The 8,748-nt window shown below is 38.3% G+C and overlaps 1 protein-coding gene across 1 annotated transcript; it reads left to right on the forward strand.

Moving 5' to 3' along the window:
- The first annotated feature begins 5,729 nt into the window (after positions 1-5,729).
- On the forward strand, positions 5,730-7,292 carry LOC130464065 (uncharacterized). The gene is made up of 6 exons (XM_056833447.1): positions 5,730-6,052; positions 6,149-6,352; positions 6,441-6,548; positions 6,640-6,721; positions 6,807-6,908; positions 7,044-7,292. The coding sequence occupies exons 1-6, from the start codon at positions 5,889-5,891 to the stop codon at positions 7,143-7,145; spliced, it is 762 nt and encodes a 253-aa protein (XP_056689425.1). The 5' UTR covers positions 5,730-5,888; the 3' UTR covers positions 7,146-7,292.
- The last annotated feature ends 1,456 nt before the right edge of the window (positions 7,293-8,748 follow it).

Here is an 8,748-nt window from a genome sequence, read left to right on the forward strand (position 1 = left end):
TCTGGACATAATAAGGATGACAACTCTTACCTTATGTTCAAGAGCAAGCATCGAGCGATAAAGGAATTAGGTAATGCACACTTGTCCCTAAGGACAAGTGGGAGACTGAAGGAAATAGTGCCCTTGGTCCAAGTATGCATTCAATGTTAAGTCTAGTAAATGCGGTTCAGTATTAATTAACAAGTTAATAATTCAGTGAGATCAAGTGAGCTGAATGCCTAGCTAGAGGCCGCTTCAGTTCAAGTGGAATTAATGATATTAATCCACAACTTACTCTTGACTGAACCCGTAGGGTCACACAAATAGTACGTAAACGGATCAAGTATTTAATGGCATTAAATACTCCATCTATGGATATTCGGAATCGATGGATCTTGGTTTCAGTGGGAGCTGAGATCGTCACAAGCAAGAAATGAATACTCCGGAAACGATGATATTGCCGTAAACGGAAATATGGATCGTATCGGAAATATAAATATTATCCAAGTTGTAGATGTTGCCGGAAACGGAAACATGGTACGTATCGGAAAATATTAATGGAAATGGAAATATTGCCGTAATCGGAAATGTTGCCGGAAACGGAAATATTGTCTGAATCGGAAATATTATCGGAATCGGAAAATAATTTCGAAAACGGAAATATTAAATATTTGTTCGAAACGGAAATTAATTCCGGAATCGGAAATATTAAATATTGTTCGTATCGGAAATGAATTCCGGAATCGGAAAATTAATCGGAAGCGTATCGTACGAATTAGCATCGGATGAGGCCTGCCAGACGAAGGCCCAGCACGAAGCCGGGCCATCGCCCATCAAGCCAGCGCGCCACAACGCACCAGCCAAGGCTGCGCCAGACCCACCGCAAGGCAGGCCCAGCGCGCGCCAAGGCTGCGGCAGCGTGTGGGCCTCGTGGCAATGGGCTGCGAGCTCGCGGGCTGCGCGCGCGCGCATGGCGCCCCTCGTGGGCTGCTGTGCGTGCGTGTGTGTGTTTGTGTGCTATACGAATCCTAAAGCTATCAGGTTTCGATATATGATTAAATTCCTAAACCTAAAAGGATGAATTAATTAAATAAGAGTTCTATTAGGATTCTAGTTTAATTAATTCGTATCCTAATAGGATTCCAGTTCCTTTTCCATACCTCTATAAATAGGTGCCTAGGGTCAGAATTTATAGACACAATTGAAGTATTCTAAAGGTAAGATTTTGAAGAAAAATCAGCCATAACACTTGCACCTAATAGCCGAAATTCCTAAGCTACCTTAAGGGCGATTCTAGTTGGTCAAGCTTAAGGCGGATCCGGACGTGCTGTGGACTATCTACGGAGGGACGACATTTGGAGTCCTAAAGACTTGTTCTTGTTCGGTTCGGGCGCAGCTAGGGAGGGCACGCAACAAAGTGTATGCATCTAAACTATGCTAAATGATTATGTGTAAATAATATGCTTTCTGGGCTTTATGGTTTTTCCGCATGATTTATGTTTTGTCATATGAATCATAACCTATCAGATTGTCCTATCGAGGTAGAAGAGGAGAGTTACGACCTACCCGATGAGCAAATTCTAATGACAAATGACGACAGCTGGTCGTTGCACTTTGACGGTGCCTCCAATCAATGCGGATGCGTTGTCGGGAAAATTCTAATAGCTCCTGATGGCACTCACACTCCAATCTCAGCAAAGATACAATTCAATGTTACAAACAATGCAGCCGAATATGAAGCATGCATTATGGGCCTGGAAGTCGCCATAGCACTGGGTGTCCAGAAATTTTGAGTGTATGTGTACTCTTCCCTTATCATCAACCAAATTTCCGTCAAATGGAAGGTCATGAGCAAAAGCTTGGCCCTTTAGCAGTCCTATCTCGAGAAGCTGTCCGAGCAGTTGGAAGAGCTTCGTTATACATACCTACCCAAGGAAGAGAATCAGTTTTCCGATGCACTGGCTAAACTAACATCAATGATCAACATCCCAAACGGTATGGATAAAATGCCTCTTACAATTGAAACCCGTCAAGAAGCAGCATATGTCCATGCTATTGACGATGTTGAGCCTGACGAAGACGGACCTTGGCTTTCAGACATTCTAAGGTACCTACAAACTTCCGAATATCTGCCACATATTTCAAGCAAGAATCAAAGGGTTTTGCGTCTCCAATCAGCAAACTTTGTTCTAGAAGGTGGTATCATATATAAAAGGTCTCCCGACAGCCTCAATTTTTGATGTGTTGACAAACACGAAGCACAAAAGGTCATGGACACCGTACATGCCGGGGTCTGTGGCACTCACATGATCGAATGAGAGGATGTTGGCTCTCAAAGTCATTAGGGCTCGGTACTACTGGACCACCCTCGAGCGGGACTGCTACTTCTTTGTCAAGAGGTGTCCTATTTGCCAAAAGTGTGTACACCTAAAGAACATTCCTCCATCCTTGCTATATTCACAATCATCACCATGGCCTTCTCAACTTGGGGTATCCACATCATCGGCAAAGTCACTCCAACAGGCACCGGGGTTCATGAGTTCATACTGGTTGCAATTGATTATTTCAGTAAGTGGGTAGAATCCAGATCTCTCAAAGTATTGGGTTCCAAGAAAGTGGCCCAGTTCATTCAAGAAAACATCATATGCAATTACGCCGTTCCTCACGAGTTCATCATGTAGGGGAATACAGTTAAATACATATAACATGTGCGGAAGATCCCCAAAGCCAGGAAACATGTATAAAGCACAGATTAAGCAAACTTACATTCGAACCGTGTTTTCCCGAGTTTAGTATCAACTAACAAGAAAAAAGAACTCCAATTATCGTTCCTCTATTTGGTTCACCGACACGTTCATATCCGTCTTGATAATCGTAGCTTAGACAATATTCAAGAGTGTTTCCTTTTGGGAAGAACAATTTTGTGTAGAGAGCAAAACTGAAACAATGTAATTTCAGAATTAGGTTTAGGGTTAGGAAAAACTGATTAGTAAGTGTGGAATATAAACTAGGTTATATTTGTGTAACCGACCAAGACACAAGTCCTTGACCGGTCACACACTCACACTCACCGCAAGCCGCATCCATACGAAAGCCCACTGCAGGCCGAAGCCCACAGCAGCCGAGCAGCAACGATGGGCCGCGGGCCTCGCTTGCTTTGCTCGCTGCTTGCTGCCCCTTGTGCGCGCACACTTGTGCCGCGGGCTTGCTTGCTTGCTGCGTTCAATCTCGCTGGCTCGTTGGGCCTTGCGCGCATGCATGCTAGGCTCGACGGGCCGGCAACTCCTTTGCGGCTCGTTTCGCGACTAACGCCTTACGGCTATTATTTATCGTATCGTACACAGCGAATCACCGTCGTACGATACGATTATTCGTTTCGCCCAGCTTACGAATATTCGCGATACGATATACGATTCCGATGCAAGGTCGTATCGTATATTATGTTTTTCCGAACTAATTCCCGAAAAGATATTAAATGAATTTCCGATTCATTTAATCTGGTGATTTGTTACATGCCATTGGTGTGACCTTATAGGTTCAGTAAAGAGTAAGTTGTGAGCCTAATATAGATTAGAACTCACTGATCGGAAGCATTGCTCCAACTATCTGTTCCGATCACTTGATATCACTGAATTAATTGTTTGTAATTAATCTAAATCTTGGTATTGGACTAATGCACCTTGGGTGAAGGACATATTTCCTTCAGTCTCCCACTTGTCATTCAGACAAGTGTGCATTCCGATTCCTTTGTCTCTTGGTGTTATTTACTGAACATAAGGTAAGATCCAAGCCATCCTTATTAGGTCCAGAAGTGTTTCTCGAATTACTGAGTTCAACTGTTAAACTTTTACAGAAGGTTAAGCCTTAACCATTCTGAGCACGGCCATGCATTTTCTTAGTATCTGACTCTTCGAGAGGCCTTGTACAACAACAACACCATATCCTATCAAAGATAGGAGGATAATCCCTTCTTGTAACCTATGAACAACTTACTTTGATTCATAGTACGCCCAATAACTGCTTTTATAGCCTCCTTTTACGGTGCGACATTTAGCGAGAATTAAAGCGAACTAGTTCTCAAACAAGCAACCATAACTACTCAGGTTCTGAGGAATAGGTTCCAAACACCATTAATGAGAACTACTTATGACATGACTTTAATCTCTTAAAGTGTTCTCATGGTCAATCCGATACAAGATGCAATAAGTATTTATGCAAATGATTTCTGACATCTAGTCCATCTAGTTCAAGAAACAGAACTATAAATCAACTTGCAATCTAATCTTCATTAGTCATTAGTCATCCAACCTTTCAAGGACCTGGATTATGGATCCTTTTGTGATTTCAATATTCAAGTTCACTTATGGGTGTTTCTTTGTCAAAGAATCCATCTTGACATCCCATTTGAATGTTTTGAATCACTTGGACTTACTCATTTAATACGAAACCAAGATTAAATGATATATGAAATATGATTTCATAAATGATAAATGTTTAAACCAAATGCTTACCAATTTATGGGCCTCTAACCCAAAATCAAGCATTTAATGTTTTACAGATATAGGCCTTTCACCCAATACTTAAAACATTCATGGAACTCAAACTTGATTCTATTTCTGCATATGAGTGTTGTATCTCATTCGATGCAGAGGTTTAGTTTATCATACTTTTCTATTCTTAGCATCCTTTTTATCGAAAGTCTTTTGATGTAAGATGAAAAGATCTTTGAATATGTTTATAGAATGATCTAGTTTTTCATTGCTGTCTAGAATGATAATCATATTTAAAATAGAAAATCATGATTTAAGGCTCGTTGGGTCGTTATAGGTCATATATTAACCTAAAATGACATTTTCGCTCCCAACTTTGAACTAAAGAACCTAAGGACTCATTTGATTCTTATTACATGACTAATATGCATAGTTTTAAGTTTCTAAAACTCATTCGAACCTATTTATGCACATTTAAGGCTCGTTGGGTCGTTATAGGTCATATATTAACCTAAAATGACATTTTCGCTCCCAACTTTGAACTAAAGAACCTAAGGACTCATTTGATTCTTATTACATGACTAATATGCATAGTTTTAAGTTTCTAAAACTCATTCGAACCTATTTATGCACATTTAAGGCTCGTTGGGTCGTTATAGGTCATATATTGAGCTAAAATGACATTTTCGCTCCCAAATTTGAACTAAAGAACCTAATGACTCATTTTATTCTTATTACATGACTAATATGCATAGTTTTAAGTTTCTAAAACTCATTTGAACCTATTCATGCACATTTATGGCTCGTTGGGTCGTTATATGTCATATATAGAGCTAAAATGACATTTCCGCTCCCAACTTTGAACTAAAGAACCTAAACACTCATTTTAATCCTATTACATGACTAATATGCATAGTTTTAAGTTTCTAAAACTCATTTGAACCTAATTATGCACATTTATGGCTCATTGGGTCGTTATAGGTCATATATAGACCTAAAATGACATTTTCGCTCCCAACTTTGAACTAAAGAACCTAAGGACTCATTTGATTCTTATTACACGACTAATATGCATAGTTTTAAGTTTCTAAAACTCATTCGAACCTATTTATGCACATTTAAGGCTCGTTGGGTCGTTATAGGTCATATATTGAGCTAAAATGACATTTTCGCTCCCAAATTTGAACTAAAGAACCTAAGGACTCATTTGATTCTTATTATATGACTAATGTTAATTGACTATTGTTATAGGAATTTTCGCATCCAAAGAAGTCGAATTCTAAGCCTAAGTCCAACTTAGAGGTCGTGGGTAGTTGTGATCGTAAAACACAAGAATCAACCACCAAAAGCAAGAAAGCGGGACTTGTACACGATGCAATTCAAGGTCTTGGCCCGTCATGCAAATACTTGCAGTTTATCATGACTTCGGCGCCTGATGATATATATGATAATACTACCATCCCATTGGCGGCCTCAGTTTGGCACTCGGATTTTGATCAAGAAACATACATAACTGCGTCTGATATAGGAGAGTTCCTTCGCGGGGCGTGCTTAAACATTTCAGCGATCCAAGTCTACATATTGTAATTAAATGTTTTATTGTTGTTAATAAAACTATTATTTCTTTGAAGTTTTTTCTCTTTATCGATCTTAATAGTGTAATCTTGTTTATTTTGTAGGTGTTTATTGCACGATCATGCCAAATCATTTGAAATGTCTCGGATTTCGTTCATTTGTCCCGAGATTATGTCAAGCACTAGAATCAAGGCCGACCCTGGAGCGCCAACAATGTATTTGAAAAACATTTTCCAAGCTGAAATTGAAAAGGAGAAGATGGGTAATCCTAACCTAACTAATTGGTTTTTAATCCCATATAATCAAGAGTAAGTGTGTTATATTATATAAGTTTCATATAAAATATTAATTATTATTGTTATTAAATATTTAATATATCATTTATAAATTATACAGAAATCATTGGAATTTATACGTGATGGACCTACGTAGAGGTTATGTATATATTTTCGATTCTGCTAGAGATCCACGTCGAACAGATTATGCATGGGGAATCTTGAGTTTGTAAGTTCTTTTGCTTACAAATTACATTAGTCTTTAAGAAACCTAAGCCAAAATCATATTCATGAGTACCCATGTTTCGTTAATTTTCTAGGGCATACCAAGTGTACAAGTGCAATGGTGGGCATTGTCCGAATAAAACGAGTTTTAAGTCGTGTAAACCCATTCATATAGAGGTATAACATGTTTCTTAATTAGCTTTTTGCTTTGTTTTTATTAATTATTGGCCTTGCAAGATAAAGTATTATGTTTCTTAATCAGTGTGCTCAACAAATCGGCGGAACTGAGTGTGGCTATTACGTTATGAAGTTCATGTTAGAGATAGTCACGTTACAACATGACTATGAAGGCCGGCTAGATGAGGTAATTAAGTAACTAATTGATTCGTATTCTAGACTATTAATACATTGTCATTAGTTGCTTGAATGTTAAAATGTGACATTTCATTTGCATTTAATCGATCTAATATATGCTCCATCAATTTTTTGTTTTTGTAAGGTCTATACTCCGAGGACTGCGCCTTATGCTAGTGAGGAAATTGATGTGGTTCGTGAGCAATGGGCGAAGTTTTTTACCACCAAGTATTTATTATTGACCTGATGGCGCTTGATCGTGTTGGTTTAGATGTTATAGAACAATCTTTTATGTTAAAATGTATGCGTACGTTGAAATTGGAACGTAAATGTATTTAAATGTATCGGTATGTGCACTTTTGGTTTTGGGATATATACAAAACTCCAGTTGTTGTTTTTATATTTGTTATACAGGTTGCGTTATTCTATTATTGTTTTGACAGGTTTCTATATTTGGTGCAAGGCACTCTAGGTATCCCTAAACAAAATTAGAATTTTCCCGCCAAAAGTGCTTTTTTGCAGCGTACATATATGTTGTACGCTGCAACAAGGGAAAAAAATTTCGCAAAAATTCAGACTTGTTGCAGCGTACAAATAAATGTACGCTGCAAAAAATTGAGTAATTCAGACTTGTTGCAGCGTACAAATAAATGTACGCTGCAAAAAGTTGGGTCTGTTGCAGCGGGCTTTTATATGTACGCTGCAACAAGTCCAAAATTTTGCCAATTTTTTGGCACTTGTTGCAGCGTACATCTAAAAGCCCGCTGCAACAAATCACTTTTTGCAGCGAACATGTACGCTGCAACAAGTTCAGACTTGTTGCAGGCCCCCCAGTTGCAGCATACGATGTACGCTGCAACAGGGGTCTAAAAGCCCGCTGCAATAAGGGTTTTTTCTACTAGTGTCATCCAGATAGCAGACTTGTGATGAACCTGAGTTCATTGAAGAACTCCCACTAGAAACAATTCCCTTTCATTGCTTCTTAGGCAATAATGAGTTCATTTCAATTATGTAGAATTTCAAACGATGCTTCCCTCTTGGAATACTCCAACCAGTTCACAGCAATGTGGGAGATACATCTTTCAACTGAGAACTTGGAAACTAATCATTGATTTAATTTCCTATGCATCACACATGGTTTAGAACCTATGTTACCACCTTTTAATCACGACGCCTAATTGCCCGTGCTTGTTTGTGGCTTTCCTAACAACAAGATTCAACTTTTTCTTAGGCAAATGCACGTAGCATCAAAACTTTAGTTCATCTTCACTTCCTCTTATCAAGTGCTCATCCTATATATCCAAATATGTTGGATGTTCTTGATATTGTTCTAATGATCTTTGATCTAGATCAATAGAGATTGGTATAAACTCGTCACGATCTAATGTTCACGAGTTATCTTGGCGATCTATATATCACATCATACATGATTGATTGTAATGCAAAAACCATTCGCATTTTAAAAAATACAACGTCGTAATACTGGGTTTTTGACTCCAAAATCAAAACACAAATTCAATTTCCCCATTTTCAATTTCAACAATTTTCTAAAATAGTAACGCAATTGGGAGCACTAATCTGAGAATTAACCTAAACCTAGAAAGGTAATCCGAATCCTTAATATAAAATTACTATGATTCAATCAAAGTTTCTACCCTTTTAAGTTCAACGTGCAATTCCTATAATGTTTTCATTTGAGTACATACTCATGATAAACTAGGACAGTGTTCAAAAGTGCAATCTTTGGGAGGATTTCACTCTTGAAATTCCTCTCAAATGATTTTCTAAGCACATTTTCAATATCAATATGCAAGTTTCGAGCTTTATTTTCGAAAATGATTAGTAAAGTG

This window comes from Spinacia oleracea, chromosome 6 (assembly GCF_020520425.1).
Source record: "Spinacia oleracea cultivar Varoflay chromosome 6, BTI_SOV_V1, whole genome shotgun sequence".
NCBI lineage: Eukaryota > Viridiplantae > Streptophyta > Magnoliopsida > Caryophyllales > Amaranthaceae > Spinacia > Spinacia oleracea.

Coding starts and splice junctions, on each gene's coding strand:
- LOC130464065 (XM_056833447.1), top strand. CDS start 5,889: ATGACTTCGGCGCCTGATGATATATATGATAATACTACCATCCCATTG. Junction 6,053..6,148: donor GCGATCCAAGTCTACATATT/GTAATTAAATGT, acceptor TTTATTTTGTAG/GTGTTTATTGCACGATCATG. Junction 6,549..6,639: donor GCATGGGGAATCTTGAGTTT/GTAAGTTCTTTT, acceptor TTAATTTTCTAG/GGCATACCAAGTGTACAAGT.